Raw genomic sequence first — 23,145 nt, 5'->3', positions numbered from 1 at the left:
AAGGATTAAATCAATCACGTTTGTATAATTTGTAACGCACGTGGGTTGGGGGTATCTATCTACACCAACTAGTTAAGGGGATTCTTGATGACATCTTGGAAGAATAATGCAGACAATTACAAATAAACCAGACTGTATTGTAAATACTGGCAACTAGCTACTTTTTATAAAATATTAAACCACATACATTAATACAAGAGGCCTTTTTTAACTTTTCTGTAAGTACAATCTCAAGAAACAAATGGTATTGATGGTCTTGTCTCACGCAGGGCCGTAGCGCACCTAGCAAAGTGGCAACGTTCACTTTTGTGCCATTCGCGCCGCGCGAATCGCGATTCACGTGCCAGTTATTTAAAAGTAGTTACTTGCGAATCCGCATCGCTGGATCCAGCAGGCCGAAAAATGCGCTGGATCCAGCTGGACTACTGGATGAGGGATCCAGCAATTGCAATCCCTACTTTCAATAGCGAGCGAAGCGAGCTACTCTCTTACTCAATTTATAATTGAGAAATGGAAGGAAAATTCATTTTGCTGCCAGATTTAGTATGTCGTCAGGGGCTAGACGGCAGTCCGTCGGACAATGTGACGTTTTTGGTTCATAGGGGTGAACGCATTTACTAAAATAACTCCGGAAAATATTTTGTGAAAAGCAAATGATTAAATATTTGTACTTTTATTTTTTTCGAACCCTCTTGGTGCCCCTTGTCGGCTTGGTGCCCTAGGCACAGGACTATTCGGCCTATTGGTTAATCCGGCCCTGCGCGTAGCCTACCCCTGGCGCCGCCACTGCGCGATGACTTGGGCCTAGGGTGATGCTTTGGGTATTAGCTATAGCTGAGCTGATTATTATAGTTATTATTAAACGCAAAGGGGAAAGCGAAGAACTCGTGGGAAAACCACTTTAACCAATAGCGAGATAATTTGTTTTCTCAACGCGAGCGGCGTTGTTCCGAGTTTTCACCCAACGCCATAAACTGGGATCGAACCCGGCTCCTCTTGCTGCTAGCTAGGAGCAACAAACCCAGCACCCCACACAAGGAGAACGCAACCCGTCAAAAGTCTCTACTTTAAAGTTATAGCAGTCCTACACCATACCAATACCCGTTGTAATATTTTCTGAAATTAAAAAAACTAGCCAGAATCTCAAAATATTGGGACCTTAGTTTGATCGTAACAATAAATACTCGTTGGTTGAAAAGGACAATTTTCAGTATGATTTTCAACACCGTGGCTTCGTTCCAAATTATACTAAATCTCAAACAGTTATGAGAGGGTCAGAGGAGGGAAGTATTCTGGAGTTGAAAATCCCATAGCGGTAATAAGAACGTCCTTTCCCGCCTATTGCTGTTAGAATTACCCAGACTACCCCGGTTTTTGGTCGGACGTCAGCTTTATCTGCCATCATTCTGGCTTGATGACGTCCTACAAAAAGAGCATGATGGGAATTTTACAAAGCCGCAGGTGGCGCCCGACTTTTCCACTCCATAATACTTCTCTCCTCCAAGGTCAGAGACTCAGAGCTGTTAATTTTACTCTAAAACTTTCGAACTGAGGCAAGATAATGATATTTTGCTTAAATACCGTGTTATCTGTGCTATTAAATCTAAACTTTTACGTTAATTTTTCAGAATTTTATATTATTTTGGTAGTTTAATTTTGTTGATTAAATAGGTAATATGATAGAATTAGTTTAGGTTTTCAGTGGTTTTTAGTGGTAGCAACATTTGGTCATTTTCAAAAACCGAATACATTATCAAACACCGAACGCATTTTCAAAAATCAGTCGTATTCCAAGAAGTTACATGTTTCAAGCGATCAACATTAACAATACTACTTTTTCCAATATTATGTACTTTTGCTAATATTAATCCAGCAAAAAAAAGTCAAAATATCATTCAACCAGGAAGATAGGCTTATCATTTTTTAACCGATTAAGATATGAGCTGTGACATTTATGGATGTGTGTAAAAAACCTAAATTCTTGTTTTATTGAGACAAAATTATTTTTTATTTATCCCTAACATTTTATAAATCATAATGAAAAAATTAAATTTAGTTCGAATCTTTCCCTTCAAACCTTTTCTGTAAATACACTCAAACAACGAAAAAGGATAAACACAATTTCGAAGAGAGGCCCGCGATTAACCATTTTCACAAACTCTTTCGCTTTATACGTGAAATCAGACGGAGAATAAACTACGTACGCTATAATGGCCGCGTCTATAAGTAGCTTGGAGAAAAAGGCACCTAAGACGATTAGAGTTAAGAAAAGCCGTCCAGGTGTTTAAAACATGTATGTAATATTATAATAGTCAACGGGTATAAGAAACTAGACACTTGTTTCAAGACGTGGCTCTCAACGCGAGGCAGGCAGGTGCGGGGCTCACGTGACCCGTCGCGATCCAACCCAGCCGCGGGGCTACCTGGCCGAGGAGTGAGAGGCGGACGGGAAAATTGGCCCTCCCCAAAATGAAAAAGGCATAATCCTCGCTCGCTCGTTCGCGATCCGATAAACTTCGGAAGAGTTTTAAGTTGAGGTCGAAAGTAAGGGAAGAATATTTTTCTGCTGGCCATTTTCGACGACGGAATACTGAGATCGAGGCTCTATCGGACATCCTCTCTAATGATGACCAACGGTTAGAGTTCGCGCCGTGTGGATGCTGGCATCTTTTAACATTTTGCGCAGCAACAGCTCCGTACCATGGACGCGGACACTGATACGGAGTCGCTCTTGGGAGAAGTGGTAAGATAAGTCACTTTCTATTCGCGAAAGAAAATAATTGTAGCAAAATTATGTTTGTCATCTTAAGTAGGCATAGTGAAACTTTACATAAGCTACTTTTAAACGTAAGCGGTAGAAAACGGTTTGAATCGGTTGAAAATGATTCAGCCTGGTTCACGCAACTCCTTCATATCGACTTTATTTAAATTAAAATTAAATTTTGGGCGTTACTAATTTAGCCCAAATTTGTGGTTTGGGATACGCGAGGTTAAATTTGGTAACACCATAACTTCGGTTCATTTAGTTCTGCCAAGGCTGAACGAAAATTGAAACGAAAATTGAAACGCTTATAAAAGTAAATATAACGCGTAATTTAGCAAAATTATGATGAGTTATAGAATCGGAAAATAAGTTTGACCATTATTACTATAAGTCTATAATATTGTTCAATAAGTTTGTCACTTTGGGTATTATTTTACTTAGAGCTAGTAACGGAGTGACGTCATCGCAAGAAGAAAATCTCCCCCTAGCGAGGCACTGTCAAAGGCTACGTGTGACGCGTTAGCGAGCGGACGCAAAACGGCGACGAAACCCGTAACGCAGTCTGTGTAAAACTTTTGAATGTGAGGAATAGGAAGTGTCACACTTATGTAACAATTTATACACTTATCGTAACATGCGAGCCTATGGGAAGGGAACCTGCGATATCAAATTGCGTAGATCAATCAACCCACGTGAAATAAACGTATTAAATACGTATTATAGAAATGTATCTATCTATATTTTATGTAATTTATGTATACAGGGTGATTTAATGGTTGTAGGGGATGAGCTGAGAAATATGTTTGTTTTTGTCGCGATTCTCTGCGACGAGTTTTAAGAGCGCTAAAGGGCTTCAAAATTTGGACTACTAGCCCCTGGAAGTAGGCTGCCGTTAGCACGCACCAACGAAGAAGGGAAAAACCATTGCAGGGGCGCGATAGAATTTCGAATGGGTAGGAAATAAGCTAAAAACCAAAAAAAAGAGATAAAATACAAACAAAGTACACTAATTTATTTTCATTACCATAAGCGCTCGAAATGCAAAGGTGGAACACACACTCTGGGTGTAGTTAGGTGTCAATAGCTCCAATTTAGGTGCTAAATTGGAGCTATCGACACCTATGGATTGGACGAGGAGGTCCAGTCGCATGGCCAGCACGATCTCCGGACCTAAATCCACTGGATTTTTTCTTGGAATGGAAGACCTCGTGTACGCGACGTCAGTGGAATCCGCGATGGATTTCGTTGCAAGAATCCATGCCGCGGCCGGACACATCCGAACTACACCCGGAGTGTTCCAGCACGTTCGTGCTTCACTTTTTCGGTGGTTTCACCTTTGCATTTCGAGCGCTTATGGTAATGAAAATAAATTAGTATAATTTGTTTGTATTTTCTCTCTTTTTTTGGTTTTTAGCTTATTTCCTACCCATTCGAAATTCTATCGCGCCCCTGCAATGGTTTTTCCCTGTTTCGTGTGTGCGTGCTAACGGCAGCCGACTTCCAGGGGCTAGTAGGCCAAACTTTGAAGCCCTCTAGCGCTCTTTAAACTCGTGAAAAGGAACAAATATTCCTCGGTACCTGTAAGTTATAATTTTTTTCAACACTTGCGTAAAGTTTGTGAAGCGCTTGTTCAGGTGTTTGCAGTGTTGGTGTAAATTTATATTTACATGGCATTGAGAATTTGAAAGTCATTGCAGAGAAAAAAAGTAACTAAAAATTTCGGGCAAAAATATTATCTCTATTGTTTTGTAGAAGCGTATTATTCAACTTCTCGTTGTTGGTTATCACCTACATGTACCGTTATCACGTTTAACATGAAACGCCACGTACAATTACAATTACGTATGCAAGTACACACGCAATTGTACGTACAATTACAATTACGTGTGTACTTGCATACGTAATTGTAATTGTACGTTTTACACGATATAACATCTGTAGTGTTATATTCAGTAAGCTTATATTTTTGATCCAAGGTGAATCAAAGTACGTAGTATACGTAATACCATTAGTATCGTAGTATAAATAAGTATGACGTTGAAGAAAAATTATCATTGAAATTGTTTTAGAAATCATAGTTTATTTCCGCACAGAGCCCCCTAGGGTCCAAATATGACCAACGCGAAAGATACGATTATCAAGATAATATAGTTCGGTTGCGCGACTTTTGACTGGTTGCGTTCTCCTTGTGTAGGGTGCTGTGTTTGTTGCTCCTAGCGGTCAGTGTCGAAAAAACATTTGTTAAGAAAATTAGCGTAAAATCAATTGAAAGTGTCATACTAACGATAATGTTACTTATGGTAATGCATAACCCATAGGTATAGTTATTAACTAACAGTAGACCCGTATCGTTCTCTTGGGGGCTTATCAATAGCAAGAATTTCGTGTGATCGTGTCTAACTAAGACATTCTGACAAGTACATCGCGGCTAAATACAAATCTATATAAAACCAAATATAGCGATATCAAGTAGATGTCCCGCAGAGAAAACACACGCGGCGACTATAGCAGAGGTTTGTGCAAAGGTACAAATCATCCAGCTGTTCGTCAACAGTCGTTGGGGATAAAGTAAAAACGCGAACCAGACGACAAAAGTCGATTGACTGATTCGCGGTACAAAGGTGACACGGAGAATATTTTACGAGTAAAATTACAGAGGGATAATATTAGAGTGCGGTCCTTAAGGAATTGGAAAATATTTCGACTATCATTTAGCGGGTTGAATAGAGATGAAGGGAAAGTACAGCCCGAATCGCGATACGCTACCATTGTCTTCTCGAGACCGCTTCGCCACTAACAATTACAGCACCTTTCTCGACTCCGACGCTGCTTTGCTACGATCCAATTTATCCATACAGGTAAATTATCCATACTTGAAATTTTAGCTAGATGATCAAATACGATTTTAATGAGTTTCTAACAGAAAGTAGTTGAAAGTACTCAAAATAACTATTGTTTTAAGTAATTGAATTTACTCAAAATAACTATTGTTTTAAGTAATTGAATTTACTCAAAATAACTATTGTTTTAAGTAATTGAATTTACTCAAAATAACTATTGTTTTAAGTAATTGAATTTACTCAAAATAACTATTGTTTTAAGTAATTGAATCTAATCAAAATAGCTATAGCTTTAAGTAATTGAATTTACTCAAAATAATCGTTGTTTTAGGTAATTGAATTTACTCAAAATAATCGTTGTTTTAGGTAATTGAATTTACTCAAAATAGTGGTTATTTTAGATCATTGAATTTACTTAAAATAAAGGTTATTTTAGATCATTGCATTTACTCAAAATAATGGTTATTTTAGATCATTGCATTTACTCAAAATAATGGTTATATTTTAGGTAATTGAATTTACTCAAAATAATGGTTATATTAGGTAATTTAATTTACTCAACATAATGGTTATTTTAGGTAATTGAAGTTACTCAACATAATGGTTATTTTAGGTAATTGAAGTTACACAAAATAATGGTTATTTCATACACTTGAAATGATCAAAATAATGGTTGTTTTAGGTAATTGAATTTACTCAAAATAATGGTTATTTTAGATCATCGAATTTACTCAAAATAAAGGTTATTTTAGATCATTGAATTTACTTAAAATAAAGGTTATTTTAGATCATTGAATTTACTCAAAATAATGGTTATATTAGGTAATTGAATTTACTCAACATAATGGTTATTTTAGGTAATTGAAGTTACTCAAAATAATGGTTATTTCATACACTTGAAATGATCAAATTAATGGTTATTTTATACAGTTGGAATGATCAAAATAATGGTTATTTTATACATTTGAAATGATCAAAATAAAGATTAATTTTAAGTAATTGAAGTTACTCGAAACGATTATTTCAAGTAATGGAAGTTACTCGAAATGATTATTATAAATAATTGAAGTTACTCGAAATGATTATTATAAATAATTGAAGTTACTCGAAATGATTATTATAAATAATTGAAGTTACTCGAAATTATTATTATAAATAATTTAAGTTACTCAAATTTAGGTAATTATTTTAGCGCTCTGGTTGCAGATCAGACATCATTTTATATTAACCTTGGAATGACCTGTTATAATTACTGAACTGATAATTCTACGCAACCGCGCATCTGGTATAACAGCTGAAAACAATGATTCATTCTCCTTTCTAACAATAATAGTTAAGAGTATAAGAGTAACGCGTGATGTCGTACAAAAGATGCTATAAGCTGACACCTTAAAATGGATGAAAGAATCCTTATAGGCCGAATACAATGACAGTGTTAGTAATCGAATATCCGGGAAAGGGGGAGCTGCGCGTGTCGTTTCGAGTTACTTCCGCTAATAAAATGCAGGTACTGTTCGCCCCAAATTGGTATCAGTGCTTCCGCAATGTACGGTGTGAAAGCGGCGCTGTCAGGCTCGTTGCGTTGAAAGTTGACTATAGTGGGTCATGTTTGGATAGAATGAGATGCGACTGTCTGAAGAAGTGTTCCTCAAATCAGAGCCGTACCTAGCCCAAATGGCGCCCTGGGCAAAAAAACAAAATGGCGCCCCCAGAACCTTAGGTAGAAATTTTTAATCTTTCAATATCCAATTTTAATGAAAATCTTTGATTTTGCGCCCCTAAAACTTTGGCGCCCTGGGCCACTGCCCCGCTTGCCCTACTCAAGGGACGGTTCTGCCTCACATTTGCTGAAATGAAAACCGAAGCTTGTACGAGGCTTTGAAGCCCGCGCTTCTGAATCGCGTGCCCCCGAACCAAAACCCTGGGTACGCTACTGCTCTGAAGTAGCAGCTTGTGTGGAGTGAACGATAGCGCAAGTGTATAAGATAGTCTTAAGAGAAGCAGGCCCGGACTGGCTTCTTTGGAGGCCCTCGGCTAGAGACTGAAGAGGGGTCCCCTTACCGGACGGTGTGGGATCAAAATCTACATGGTTAGTTATAAGACAACAAATAACGTTGAAACATAATTAAAGGATATTTTACTTTTACCAGTTAGCTAATCTTGAATTAAATTAAATCTTCATTAAAAATAATTATTATTTAATATTTTAGTTTGCTCAGATTTTCAATGTATTTTAATTTTTTAAGAACCTATTTTTTGCCATTTTTTATTCCTCCATTGAAATACATTGTGTGATTTAAATCAATGACTTGTTTCATAAAAATAACTGTTGATATTGTTTTTATACATCTTAAAATTGACGAACCAAATCAAAAATTCACATTTTTAACAATTTCACATTTTTTTGAGAGTGACGTAAGGTAAATCGATGGGATTTCTTTTATGTGATTGGAGCACATTTAGTCGTTTAATTAAAATTATTGAAAGTAACCAATTTAATTCACACTTTAACCATCGTTCTTGATACTTTTAGCGCCTGTTAACTTTTGTTTTTATATGATTTATTAGTTTCCGCGCTTGTAAACACGTAAGAACCTTTAACTTATTTTACAAGAATATATTTAAAATCTTTATTTTATTTATTTAAAGCAAGTCGCGGCTCTATCATTGCCACCTGTATGATGAAAAGGCCCCTGTTATTAGAGATGGCCATGAATCTATCCGATTCTTTGCAAAACGAGACTTTACTGGAAAGCGTGGTGCCATCTATTTATGTCAAAGGAATATAAAATTTAAAATAATCAACAATACGTTTTATGATAGTTTTATAGCATTATATTATATTTTTATTGGAAAAAATGAAAAACTCTGTGTATGTAAATCGTGTAAAAGTGATTCAAGATACAGCATATGAGTGGAGTATGTTTGATACCATTCCCTAAACCCTAAATCATCATCATCTACAAAATAAAACCAATATTACAATAAAGAAATTTGGAAATTGATAGCGATAAAAAGGCTGTTTATTAAGCCTTGGCAAAGACTTACCAGAAATAAAATTGACATCCAATTATCTTTTTCCCTTTTTTTAGGTGGATAAATGAACATCGTTTCATAAGTTAATGAAGAAAAATTCATTTTCTATTTAGCTCAAATTAAGAAGGGCAACTCAAGCTAATTTATATCCGTAAAACGAAACCGTACGCGCCACAACATGGTATACACATTGACTAGGTTTATGTCTTGTTCATCCCCCCCCCCTTTTTTCCTCCTTCCTGTTTGACCCTAGTTTTCCGTTAGTTCTTAACTATACCGCCAGAGCGCACATTTAACAATCGCCCGAAGCAAATATTCGGGAACGGGGTGTCCCTGTGTTAATTAGTCCATGGTTATACTATATTTACTGGGCTTTAACCTAAATTATATATACCATGTAAAATTATTGTTTATAATTGCTGTAATTTATGTTATTGACCAATTTACAAACGATCGAATCAACGCGAGGGGTACCTATAAGTACCGCCTTTTTAATTTCAACGCTAGCGACATCTATTTAAAAAAGAGCTACTTCACGCTGAGCCACCATTTGAAATAATGTTGTTATTTCTACTAGATGACGTATAAATTGGGAAAGCACGGGCGGATCCAAGTGACAACTTACGTCATACCATTATCAGAAATGAATATCATTAACATACGCAGATAATAGGTTTATATTCCTTACCTTCATTTTCTTTAATAGAGTAATATTTATCCGTAGCTTTGACCCTGACCATCCATTTAGGATCGGTTTTTTCTCTATGGGGAAAAAATGGGTGACGTTGCGCTGATACTACAATTAAGCAAATGTCACCCTAAATCATCAAGTAAAACAATATTTGTCATTTAACCTTTAAACAATTCAACGACTTTCGTTGATACAAACTAAAATAAAATAAGTGAAATGTACCGAGCTAAGCTAAGACGAGCTAGTAAAAGTAATATAACCAAGTGTATGTTTGTTATATTGAAATTGACCTTAAGACAAGATAGTAGTGCTAGAGTAATGACTGCCAGTTTATTTACATTCAATAATTTATAATAAGTGTGTATTTAACTTTCAATAAACCTTGGCCCCCTGCTAAAATTAGCTGCCAGTTAAACATAGCGCCAAGGTCGATTACTCTAAATATCTTAAAAAGGATTATAAGCCAGTTAAATTACCAATTATCGAAAGTTAAAAACCTACCGAAATTATTTAGTTAGTTGGACAAATTGAGCTTTAGTTTATATCTCGTAATGGTTGTGTTTTACCAAAGTTTGAGATCGTTAGCTATAACACTATATTAATACAGTGGCTTAGACAGGATTTTATATCGGGGGGGGGGGGAACTCCATAAAAAAAAGTAAAAAAATAAAAATATTTGTAGGTACGACCATACGATTCGGGGGGGGGCATGTTTCCCCTGTGCTCCCCCCGGGCTACGCCACTGTATTAATATAATAAAATGACTAGGTTGAGACGATTTTTAACGTTCATCCAAATCCTCCTCATGCTCTAGCAGTAAGCTCCACCCCCTTAAAGGAAATCAAATTAGCCTGGTATCTTATTGGTTTCCTAAATTTGTGGTCTTTGATCCGTTATTTAGATAAAAATGCTGTTTGCGACGTCACATGACCGTTCAGCAACAGAAAAACCTGGGCTGCGTTCAGCAGAGCTCATCGGACTCACCGATTAGTAATCTGTGACATCGGTTTTCTACTGTACGCATTTTCGCGTTTCCGGTTTTGACGTTACGATAGTCATCGGTTACTCACCGAAGTCATCGGCTGGAAAAGTCGGTTTTTCCAATGGCTGACGTCATTTCTGACGTAAAACTACTATAAAAGCTACGCCATTTTAAAAAACACCGATGACTGAATAAAAGCGTTCAGTAACTTACGACGTCATTGGGACGAAAAAGCTCATCGGTGGAAAATATCAAATCAATCGGGTTTTTTCCCGTTGACTGTTATTGAACGTACCCCTGCTCTTACAGCAGGTTTCTTCATTGATCAACGGAATCGTGACGTCACAGCACGCGGGAAGGCTAGCTGCGGACGACACAGCAGACGATATTTTATAAAAATTACCACAATCGTAAAAAAGCGTTCAACAGGACAGGATAAAAAGTCTCAACGGAATCAACGTAAATCGGTATAAGACCTTTAAGCTTCACGCAACGTAGCCTCTGTTACGCGAATGATAACGTAAAAAGAAATCTCCAACGGCAAAGGATTAAGTCAAATACATTGGTACACGTCAAGGAAACGAATTTCAATCAACTACGCTTCTTATCGAACCAAATGACGAAATAATATTTAAATTTAATTATTTAAAAAGGAAGGGCATTAGACTATGATAAGCGCGACAATGGTAACTGAAATGTTGGGTCATTCATCACGGTATGAATACGTGTTAAAACGTCTGTATCAAAATTCAAAGGTTTACGACATATATCTCGTTTCTAACATAAGACTACCAAGGCCTCCCTAAGTTTGAATTGGGCAGTCCTCTTCCAAAAATAAGGTTTTGTTTGAAAATGGGGGGAGGGGTGGAAATGTGACGTGGACCGGACGCTAGTGCCACCTATGGCCAAAATAAATATTTATTTTCAAGGTTTTTTCCCGTTAAAATTCGATTTTTGAAAGTTCGTCTGCTATAACAAATCCAAAGGCTTAGAGCTCTTTTAAACGTTAAATTTGGCTTATTTTCAAATTAGACCTTCAACGTTAACCAAAATAAAGCTATTATTACATTTTAACTGATTTATTTTGATACACGATGGTTTTCTGTCTATTTCAGTTTATTTTTCTTCTAGACCCAGTTTTCGACGGTTACAATATTTTAATGTTTTTTTATTCGTCCATAAGGGCGCGTGTATTCAGCACTAGACATGGGAGAAAAATAAAATAGAATCCACGCTACCTGGCGAAGAAACAGAGCAAATCCTACTACTTCTTGAAATCCAGTGGCGTCGCTAGGGGAGGGGGCGGTCCGCCCCGGGTGCCACCCATTTGGGCGTGATTTGGGGGTGTCACCCGACCGTGAAAACACAAACTATAGAGACTAGTAAGTAGCCCACCATGATATCCGCCCCGGGTGTCACCCATGCTAGCTACGCCACTGTTGCCATCTACGAAGCAGTTACCGGTATCATGCATTGGGAGATTTGTGCATAAGTTTCAGTTGGTTCACCACCAGGTGGTTTCATGAAGCTAGTTTGGCCAGTTATTAGCCTAACGTTAAAATCCCATTAGTTTCAAACTTACGGGGCCATTATAACATTAATTAATAGTTATAGTCGTATGGTTCTAATTCTGTAAATTAAACTAAATGATTTCTATTTGGTTCTATTTGCATCCAGTCGGAAAATGGCACGGATAACCCGGCCTTGGACACGACTGAAGAGAGGACAACCCTGGAGATTTTCTCGGTGCCCATCAGCGTCGAGGATGGACTGGGCAACTACAACGGCAAAACGTTGTCTGGTCGAACGGCCCTGCAGACGCAAGGACTGACCCTCTCGTGGCACCACATTTCGGTCGAGGTGAAACTCAATACGGAAAAGAAATTTTGCCGGAAGGCAGATCCCAGTCAAGTACGAGTCAAGAAACTCCTCAAAGACGGTAAGATAAATATAAAGCGTTGAAATTGAAGTAGTGGAATCGTGTGAAAAAGCGGTACACATTTCAGTAAGCGGACGCGCGGAACCCGGTCACTTGCTGGCGATCATGGGCGCCAGTGGTGCGGGGAAAACCACGCTGCTCAATATACTAACTGGAAGGTCGCTAGAAAATTTAGAAATTGAAGGCGAGGTCAAGGTCAACGGGCATAACTTTGGACGTTCCATCACGAGAATGTCCGCTTACGTCCAGCAGGATGACCTTTTTATCGGGACGCTCACGGTCAAAGAACATCTCATTTTTCAAGTACGACGCGAAAATTGGAAATTTTTCTAACATTTGCTCCAAGTACTTATCGAAATCATTACAGGCCATACTTAGAATGGACCGTCATTTGAAATACAAAGAAAGACTTCTGAGGGTGGATGACGTCTTGCACGAGGTTCGTTCAACCTCTTTTAATCGCGGTTACGTGCTATTTTCATAAATTGTCATTAGATGCATAAACCAAAGTGTCCTTTACAAGGTTTGACGTGTCTTTTTACACTTAATGGTAAAAATTTTTCGTCAATGAAAATTTGCCATTGATAATTTGATAATTTTTTTCCCAAAAGATTGTCGAAAAACAAGTTATTGACGTAATACTTTTTTCTTCAATTTATTTTTACGTAAATGATGTCTAGCTTGGCTTGATGAAATGCGCCGATACGTTTATCGGGATCCCAGGAAGACTGAAGGGAATCTCAGGAGGGGAAATGAAGAGACTCGCCTTCGCCTCCGAGGTAAATCTCTGCCAACTATCATTCGCGTACCACGCAATCATAACACATCTTCAGCGAGAGCTGGCGATATTCGAAGCATTCGGGGCGATCGTTAGTCAGGGAAAGAGTTGAAAGGCTGCGACGTATAACATAACCAAAACTATTCGTCAGTCTTTACATCTTTCCCCTACAAACGACCTCGCCAATCTGCGTTCAACACCAAGTTCAAGCGTCAGCCCTTTACGATGGGCTCGTAGCTCAAAAGCGGATGACCCACTTTCCACCCAATTACTCGAAGGCTACAGCGATTTCTTCGTAGGTTCTGACGAACCCGTCGCTGATGTTTTGCGACGAACCTACTTCGGGGTTGGATTCTTTCATGGCGCAGAGTGTAGTGTCCGTTCTGAAGCAAATGGCGGCCGGAGGACGCACCATCGTTTCCACCATCCACCAACCTTCCTCGGACACTTACGCCATGTTTGACCGTCTGATCCTGATCGCCGAAGGAAGAGTCGCGTTCCAGGGCGAGAGCAAGGACGCTCTTGAATACTTTTCACGGTAAAATTACACTCACGTCGAATATTATTGAGATTAAGCCAAGTGCTCTAGAAGTTTGAACGACAACGTCGGCCGTAACTGGGCGTTTGCAAAATTAAATTATTTAAAATCGGGGCTAAATATAATCCCGTTATATATGTTAAAATATTTTAGATATTTTTCCTTGATATATAGAAATGATTATAGAGAAGTATCGGTTTGTAGCTTTGGGCTATGGCTGCCATTTTGAGGGCAGTTTTTTATCCATATGAAAAAGCATGGGTGACGTCGACATACGTCACGCCGATATTACTCTATAGCGTTGAAATAACAAGGCGGAAATTAATAATAATATTCTTAAAGATTAAATAAATTTTTGTATTGCAAAGGCTTACCAGTACCGTTGATATTCTGCTACCGACAGTTGTATAGGTAAAGCATTGTGGCTAGCCGTTGTTTGTCACGTTGTCGGGGTCACGTGTTTTTCGGAAATTAATACGTAAGGAGATATATTAGGTGGGGTTTAAATATGCACCCACGATGATTATAACGAACGGGCTAGGAGGGGGCGGGGGGGGGGGTGCCGTTAGGTGCCAATGTATAGAGTCTTTGGACAATTTTTAATGAAATAAATCTCTTTAAGTATTAATTTCAAAAAAATAATTTTAACGGCAATAGATTCCTTGCAAAAAATGCTATAACATAGCACAATCAAAAACAAATATATACAGGAGGAGCTACGGTTAAATTTTGCCAAAATCGGTTAATCGAGCTTTCAGTTCGACGGTTTACGAAATCGAGTATGGATCTAATATAATTCCAACACATTTTCGAAATTGTCGCTAAGCAAGACTACACGGCGACAAATATACGAGTCTGTACAATATTTGTATTGCTCCGAGTATTGTCTAAACCTACATTTGGTCTTAGTGTTCCCGTGTTTATAGATAATTCAATTTTTTTTTACCGATTTAGCCTTTCAAGGGTTAGACACGTTTCAATACAGATCACTTCTTACGATTTTTATGACGCAGGGCGTTGGAAGGAGAAACCAATTTTTTTAAATGATAGTCTGTTTCGACAACGACAACATAAATCATAAAGCGACTAAAGACTGACAATGCTCAGTTAGTTCTTACTAGTCTTTGGAATTTCTAGATATCGATGGCCGATAGACTGTTTCTGTCAAGACTTATTGAAAATATAAACAACAGTTAAAAAAAACCTTACTTTCAGGGCCCTGCAGAGATATTTCGGGCCCCGGGGAAAATTACGTTGTCGTGGGCACTTTTACTTTAAATTTCCAAGGAGGGGAGTGTTTCTAATCTTTATACGGCCTTGGCAAAATAATGATGGATTCTCTAATAGGACCATAAAATTTACTTTTATAAAAACTCTTATTTGAGATCTAAACGCTGTTTTGGATCTTATTTATTGAATTAAAACTAAACCTGGAATCGACAGATTATAATTAACTGAAATCGTTCAGTGTCATACTTATTCTATTATTGATAATAAATGTGACAAACATCGACAAGAATCATATAATTATATAAGTTGAATTTCTATACCATGGCTAATAACTAAGAGGAGACTACCCGAGGTGATAATCACCGATTTTGTTGAAACTAAGTGGGTGTGTAAAACTTATAGTAATATGAAATTTCACCAAGGGAAAAGTTGCAATAGGCATTAGTTTTGCCATGGCAACTGAAAATGTTTTGACTACACAGTATGTATATTTTCCCATTGAAAATAACATGGGAATCTCGGGTAGTCTCCTCGTAAGTTAAAAGCAATAAAATTTTACGTCGACGTAAAATTTTATCGTCTAGAAGGTGTAAAAATATTCGACTCCAAAGTTTTAACGCGAAAACCAGACCTTCAAACATGATACACATCTGGAGCGCTTTGCTTAATATCTCTTTTCAAAACTTACAAATACTTGTGGTGAATAGGTCCAAAGGGCAACTAAGATTAATTTCGGGTTTATACAACCAGGTTTGCATTTGACCCTTATCAACTAATCTGATCATATCTGAACGTAACACCCTGTAAATTTAATAAATAACATTTTGCGTAATTTCGTCGGTTGAAAAACCGGAGTATCAATATTTCAAATCTAAAATACCGTTCAGACTATGCAGTTTTGGTAGTACCAAATTAGTTGTTCACCCTACGCTGCTCACACCTTTCTACCAGAAATGGATTTATATTCAATTTTTGTGGGTCGCAATATTACAACAATTGTCCACACGGGGGCTCACGATTTGGTTTCCTCCAATGGAATTATTCGTATTTTTATTGTCGTCTGCTATACTGTTTCTTTCATTAAATGCATAGCGTTTTCCATTTGACTGTTCTAGATCGCTCTGATCAACATTTTATGTTCCATTTTCGTGCTCGGATCTGCTCCGATCAAGTTTCGCGTGTTCCATTTCCCGTTCTCGGGATAAAAGTACTTTTATATTTTTTGGCAAAATGGCAGACCAAGACGCGAAAATTCAAATTACTAGCAGACGAAAAACAACAAAGCTCGGGAATATGTTAATGGTTTTTACTCTAGTCGATCGGGGCGAGATCTATGACGTCAGAGACAGATTCGGAGTGAATCTCGAGCAATCAAATGGAAAACGCTATAAGAAATTAGATTTAGCCTGTCGAAATTATTTATGTCTGGTATCAATATTAGATAGTAAGCAGACTACGGGTCACAGGTTTCAAAGTTCCCACGTCATTGACGTCACAGAATAGAGAAATTTAATTGGTGGAATTACCAAATTGTACACCCAAAAATCGGTCACCTACACGAAGTTGATTGTTGGTCCACTAAAAAGTGTCTCAAGGTTGCCGTTCACACTGCTGAATTAACTGCCAATTAGTTGGAAAAATTGAGTCGCCGAACTAATTGGACTTTAACAGTTGTATAGTCTGAAGGAGTTCTCTTTAGCTTCGATCACTTTGCTTAAGTGGGCTTTCCGCCCTAAATGTCAAAACTGATTTATTAAATGTAGTCAACTGCCTTCTTTCTACGCTCGCGTACAGGCTGGGGATGAGATGCCCAATAAATTTCAACCCGGCTGACTTCTACATCGAGCAACTGGCTGTGATACCCGGACAAGAAGACGACTGTCGGCAAAGGATCAAGGTAAAAAGGAAGCTTAAATATACCAAGCCCGTGGCTATATACCCCTTACCTTGTTAACTAGTTTTTTTTTTCGAAAAACATTTCCTCCGATACCTATCCAATATTTCAATTACCCAATTTACAATTTTAAACAAAATCATTCTTTTTTATAAACGAGGTTAAAAATCGTTGTCGATGTTGTCTGCAACGTGAAATTTTTACATCGTAGCTGTCTTAACGTTAATAAACTATATTAGTAGGGATATCTAGTGAAATTTACAGGAATGTCTACGAAACGGAAATATTATAAATTTATAGGTGAAGGGAAATAGATGAAATTTACAGGAATGTCTATGGAAGGGAAATAGATGAAATTTACAGGAATGTCTACGGAAGGGAAAAAGGTGAAATTTACAGGAATGTCTACGAAACGGAAATATTATAAATTTATAGGTGAAGGGAAATAGATGAAATTTACAGGAATGTCTATGGAAGGGAAATAGATGAAATTTACAGGAATGTCTACGGAAGGGAAATAGGTGAAATTTACAGGAATGTCTACGGAAGGGAAATAGGTGAAATTTACAGGAATGTCCACCGAAGGGAAGTAGGTGAAATTTACAAAAATCATTATGAAAGGGAAATATGCTGAATTCTCAAGGATGACTAAGCAAGGGAATTTAGGGAAATAGTTGGAATTTACATTAATTACTACAGAATGGTGGGTAATAGGAGGAATTTATAGTAATGCATATAGACGAATGGAAAATAGGCGGATGTTAGGGAAATTACTACGAAATGGATATAGGCGGAAGTTACTGGAATAACTACGATATGGAAATAGGTGGAATTTACAGGAAATCGTTTTTGTTGGTAGCTCATTTGTGACGAATACGAGAAATCGGCCAAGGCTGAAGTAGTGGATGGAACTCCGAACAACTTGTCAATGGGTGACTTTCCGGACAAAGCAACTGCCCCGACGTACGTCATTACTTTAGCGCCACTGACATTAAATTAAAAATCCAAGCATTCATAGGCGATCATTGGTTCTATAGGTACGAGAAGTACAAAGCTTCGTGGTTCAGTCAACTGCGCGTTCTCATTTGGCGTTGCCAAATCGTCGTTCGGCGAGAAAGACTCTTGACCATCGTCCGTCTGCTTCAGACGGTGGTCATATCCCTCATAATCGGTCTAATCTATTGGGGCCAAGAGATGACCCAAGAGGGCATCATGAACATCAACGGTGCCCTTTTCCTCATACTCACCAATCTGTCTTTCCAAAACGCCATGTCTGTAGTTACCGTAAGTGTCCGAATTTGAAATACCTTCCTTTCAACTCGTCATAGAATGAATCTTACCATAACGACAGGTATTCTGCGAAGAGTTACCCGTGTTTCTTCGGGAGCACTGGAACGGAATGTACCGAACTGACACTTACTTTCTGAGCAAAATGTTGGCTGAGGTATTAACGATCTCGCCCAACTACAAGTTAATTACTTTTAACCGTTACCCTCATTTCACCTCCTGCCATCACTCTCTCTTTCAGCTACCACTGTTCACATTTCTACCTCTTTTATTCATTTGTATCACTTATTGGTGGATAGGTAAGCGATCACCTTTAAAATATCTCGCTCTGCAATAAGTTAAAACTGTTTGAATGCTGGACCGCACATTTTCAGGTCTTTACCCGAGTGGATATAGATTTTTCATAGCCATTGTCGTCAGCGCTCTAGTCGGAAATACGGCCTGTTCTTTTGGTAAGCGTTTATATCAACAAGTAATTTCACCAACTCAAATATTTCACAAACCTGAAATGGCAAGAGCAAAACCACCGGGGTGAGCGTAAACGCAAAAACAGGTATTAGGCCTAACGAAGACATTTTGCGTCTACCCTGGTGGATTTTAGTAATTACAAAGGAACATAAGGTATCAATGACTTAAATTTTACCAACTCAAATTGGTAACTGACAATTGAGCAGCGGTTCCCAATTTTTTTGCTATGGAACTCTAAATTACCCACCTAATTCTGGCAGAACCACAACTAATTTTTTTAACTTATCTTAAAAGACTCTTGACACAAACAAAGATGGCCGCGCTGCGAATTCTCGGAACCCCAGGGTTCTGTGGAACACCTTTCGGGAACCGCTGCAATAGAGGTTGGTTTTCGCACACGACTGTGAGAGTAAAAGTAAAAAAATATAAGCCTTGGTTTCCACGTGCGTGCGTAACGGCGCGTCACGCAACTTTGAGCGTAAAGAAAAATACATTATGACGAAACCGAGCATAAAGCTTGGTTTCCACCAGCACGCGTCAAAAAGCGACACTCAACTTTGAAACGTGCAAACGTTTTTACGCGCGACAAAAAATTAACATTATGACGCGCTCTTACGCGCGTTGGTGGAAACCAAGCTTTAGGCCTAACGGATAAATTTTGCGTCTACCCTGGTGGCTTTAGGGAATTATTGTAAATTAGCCTTAAAACATATTACGATAAAATTGCAGTAGTAATTACAAAGGATAATATTATAAGTGTAAATTTAATAGGGTTGCAATACATCAAAGACGCTACCTGTGTCTTTGACGAAACGGGTTATAGGAGCGCTTCTATACGATTGAAGCAATATCGATTGATGACGGCCCTTTCGAATCACGTAGCTTCTAAACGCTTTATCGTAGCTCAACTACTCGAAGATGTCTTCACGTTATTTTGTTTTCAGAAGAGATAACATTTTACGCCATTGCCCGAGGCCCTGGTCGAAGACACTCCCGCGAAAGAGCCTAAATATTTCCAAGGAAAGATATACGGATATTTACGACGTTTTAATGGGCAAATATAAGAATTTCTTATCTCGGGATTTTTACGCTATAAAAAGTGTTATCTTAGCAATTACATATAGAAGAAACCGTCGTTCGACTACTTTCGAGATTTGGCGCCAAATATCTCTTGACTAAAAACCAATGTGTAGACAAATATTCTTTACGAATTTCAAGACTTATTGCCATTGCGTCTATGGCAAGGGGAAAAATATCCCAAAACGTTACAACAAGAACGTATTTAGGGTTTCTGAGAACGTACGATACTACATATATTCCTCTTTCCAACGGAAACCCTCCATTTTCTCAATTGTACACAGGCATCTAATATCGGCCGCGCAAAGTTTATCTTTACTATAATTAGTTACTTAGTTCTTAGTTTCGTGAAATTAACGATTTAATCAACTTAATTAATCAAAACAGCAAAATATTTGGTGTCGAGAAAAATATTTAAAAACCATTTCCCGAGAGATGGAGTTTCTGATTCAATTTCCAGACTCCCCTAGGTAGTACTTCTTGATTCTGTAAACGGGTCAACTTGTAGGTTCTCTAAGTAACCTAAATACGTTCTTGCTTAGAAAACTATTGTAATCCACCCATCGCCGAAACTATATAAGAACGAATTGCAATTCCAATAGGCTACATGATATCAGGGCTGTCGGCATCGGCGCAGGTAGCATCGTCCATTTTAACACCTTTGATGATACCGCTCCTCCTCTTCGGAGGATTTTTTCTTAATAACAGGTATCCACAGTGTCGCTTATAGCGTTTTCCATTTGATTACTCGAGATTCACTCCGAATCTGTCTCTGATGTCATAGATCTCGCCCCAATCGACTAGAGTAAAACTACAAATGGAACATAGTCTTAGTCGATAATTCAAAAAAACGGTCAAAAACGCCGCCGATCAGCTTAGTAAAATATTTTCGGTGGCGTAGTCGTCGGGAATTTTCGGTATGGAGATACAGGCCGGAAGGCAGGTAAGGCTGCCAGATTTCGATAGACCGAAAACGGCCAAATCTCTCAAATGTTTTCGTTTTAAAACGAAAATTTTGCGGCGTAGCTATCGACTAAGACTATTCCATGAACATATTCCCGCGCTTTGTTGTTTTTAGTATGCTTGAAATAGGAATTTTCGCGTCTTGGTCTGCCATTTTGCCAAAACATCTAAAAGGAGCACGCAAAAATTTGCTCCGATCTCGATCTCGATCCGTTGATCTGTCGAAATCGGCAGATCGGGTTTGGGCGATCTCGAAGCACCAGAGAGCGGGAAATGGAACACGCGAAACTTGATCGGAGCAGATTCGAGCACGCAAATGGAACATAAAATGTTGATCAGAGCAATCTAGAGCGCTCGAGAGCAGTCAAATGGAAAACCCTATTAGTTAACGACATATTGCTCAGTTCCTGCTAACACATTTCACTGAATATTTGCTATATAGTTCCGTGCCCAGGTGGTTGGTTTGGCTGAAATATTTGTCGTGGTTCTACTACAGTAACGAGGCTCTTTGCGTCAACCAATGGGAGGACGTTGATTTCATTGGTACGTTTGTACTCGTAAACCTTCCACGTGTAGTGGGCTGTACCGAGAACGTATTTATTTATTTATACTTTCCTAGAATCACTATGTTGAGACGGTTATTAGCGTTTCGCCCAATACAACTCATAGTCTGCCACTCCCCTTTGTAGTCAATCAAATCTTATTCGCTAAAATATACGTCACCCGAAGCGTTGAAACGTTTTTCGTTGCCCCGTCGCGTCTCAACTAGAGAGCGGGAATGACTGGGGATCAGATTAATATAATTTTTCGGATAGGGAATGAATAATTTTTATTTCGGAAATGGTGGGTAATGGAATTTCCCTACAGACACAACACTTTCAATTGGGTATGGAAATTTCTGGAACTGCAAATGGGTGGGATTGATTGTATTTATGTCAAATGGGATGGGAATAGTTGGAAAACAAATATTGGAACGGAAATGGGATGGGAATGGTTGGAAAACCATTATTATTATTACTATTATTAAATGGGATGGGAATGGTTGGAAACCCATTATTATTATTACTATTATTAAATGGGATGGGAATGGTTGGAAAACCATTATTATTATTACTATTATTAAATGGGATGGGAATGGTTGGAAAACCATTATTATTATTATTAAATGGGATGGGAATGGTTGGAAACCCATTATTATTATTACTATTATTAAATGGGATGGGAATGGTTGGAAAACCATTATTATTATTACTATTATTAAATGGGATGGGAATGGTTGGAAAACCATTATTATTATTATTAAATGGGATGGGAATGGTTGGAAAACCATTATTATTATTATTAAATGGGATGGGAATGGTTGGAAAACCATTATTATTATTATTACTATTATTAAATGGGATGGGAATGGTTGGAAAACCATTATTATTATTACTATTATTAAATGGGATGGGAATGGTTGGAAAAAATATTGGAACGGATATAGGATGGGGATGGTTGGAAACCAATATTGGAACTGAAATTGGGAACGGGAATGGTTGGAAAACCAATATTGGAACGGAAATAGGGAACGGGAATGGTTGGAAAACCAATATTGGAACGGAAATAGGGAACGGGAATGGTTGGAAAACCAATATTGGAAAGGAAATAGGGAACGGGAATGGTTGGAAAACCAATATTGGAACGGAAATAGGGAACGGGAATGGCTGGAAAAGCAATATTGGAACGGAAATGGGATGAGAACGGACTTTGTGTCATAGGGAATGGGCGGGAAAGGTACCGTTTCTGCTTCAAATGCAGCCTTCTAGTCTCAACATAGTTGTTATTTCGAAGTACAAATGAATACTTTCTTTGTTTTGTACGTTCAAAAGTAAGTATACTCGAATTGAACGTTCCAATTTCGTTCTCAGCTTGTACGAACACGACGGCCACGTGCATGCAAAACGGAACTTTAGTCCTGGAAAGTCTTCATTTCGATCAGGTAAGAGAAACGGCGATTTTGACAAGACTCATTATTTCCTATTTTAACACGCGGTTACATTTTTGCAGGAGAAGTTGTATCCCGATATCGGTTATTTGGCTTGCCTCCTGGTCGGGTTCCGGCTAATCGCCTACGTGGGGGTCGTCCTAAAAGCTCGAAAAAGGAGATGAGAGGAAAAACAAATATTAAAATTATTTCTGTATAGAAATTGTTTAGTTCATCGGATCAATCTTTTTATATATTTCTTATGTAATTTCTTATATTTTTAATAGTTTATAATAACGTCGAAAGTTTACGAATGTTTTCCTAAGAGTCTTTTTTTCCGTAATCGATACCTATGAACAGGGGCACGCTCAAAACGTTTTGAAAGGGGGGGGGGGCAATCTTCATACTTAGTCAAAAGGGGGAAGGAACTTCATACCTTTATTAGTGCATTTATAGCTCATAAAAGGGGGCATTTCCCCCGTCCACCCCCTCCCCTGGTGGCGCCTATGCTTATGAATAAAACGCCAAAAGCGACCAACATTTCAACGGGACAGTCTAGGCTTCCATAGCGCTTTGCCAACGTTTTGCCAACTTAACTTGGGAGCGTTATTAAGAGTATTATCGTGTTCACGTTTGAACTTCAACAGGGGTTAGTTTAAACTCTCCAATAATAGGCGCTTAAATAAATCATC

The 23,145-nt window shown here is 38.2% G+C and overlaps 1 protein-coding gene across 1 annotated transcript; it reads left to right on the top strand.

The window, feature by feature from the left end:
- The first annotated feature begins 2,440 nt into the window (after positions 1-2,440).
- On the top strand, positions 2,441-22,750 carry LOC149926019 (protein white-like). Its single transcript, XM_090160566.1, has 16 exons — positions 2,441-2,743; positions 11,991-12,252; positions 12,320-12,555; positions 12,620-12,691; positions 12,933-13,031; positions 13,330-13,568; positions 16,593-16,695; positions 17,552-17,655; positions 17,730-17,976; positions 18,044-18,136; positions 18,221-18,278; positions 18,354-18,431; positions 20,127-20,232; positions 20,930-21,030; positions 22,398-22,468; positions 22,537-22,750. Exons 1-16 carry the CDS (start codon positions 2,702-2,704, stop codon positions 22,636-22,638), a joined length of 2,013 nt encoding a protein of 670 aa, XP_090016692.1. The 5' UTR covers positions 2,441-2,701; the 3' UTR covers positions 22,639-22,750.
- The last annotated feature ends 395 nt before the right edge of the window (positions 22,751-23,145 follow it).

The sequence above is a fragment of the Leiobunum rupestre genome, chromosome 10, assembly GCF_980474605.1.
Source record: "Leiobunum rupestre chromosome 10, qqLeiRupe1.1.hap1, whole genome shotgun sequence".
Lineage (NCBI taxonomy): Eukaryota > Metazoa > Arthropoda > Arachnida > Opiliones > Sclerosomatidae > Leiobunum > Leiobunum rupestre.
The sequence above is the reverse complement of the archived record's forward strand: the minus strand, read 5'-3'. Positions and strand labels throughout refer to the sequence as shown.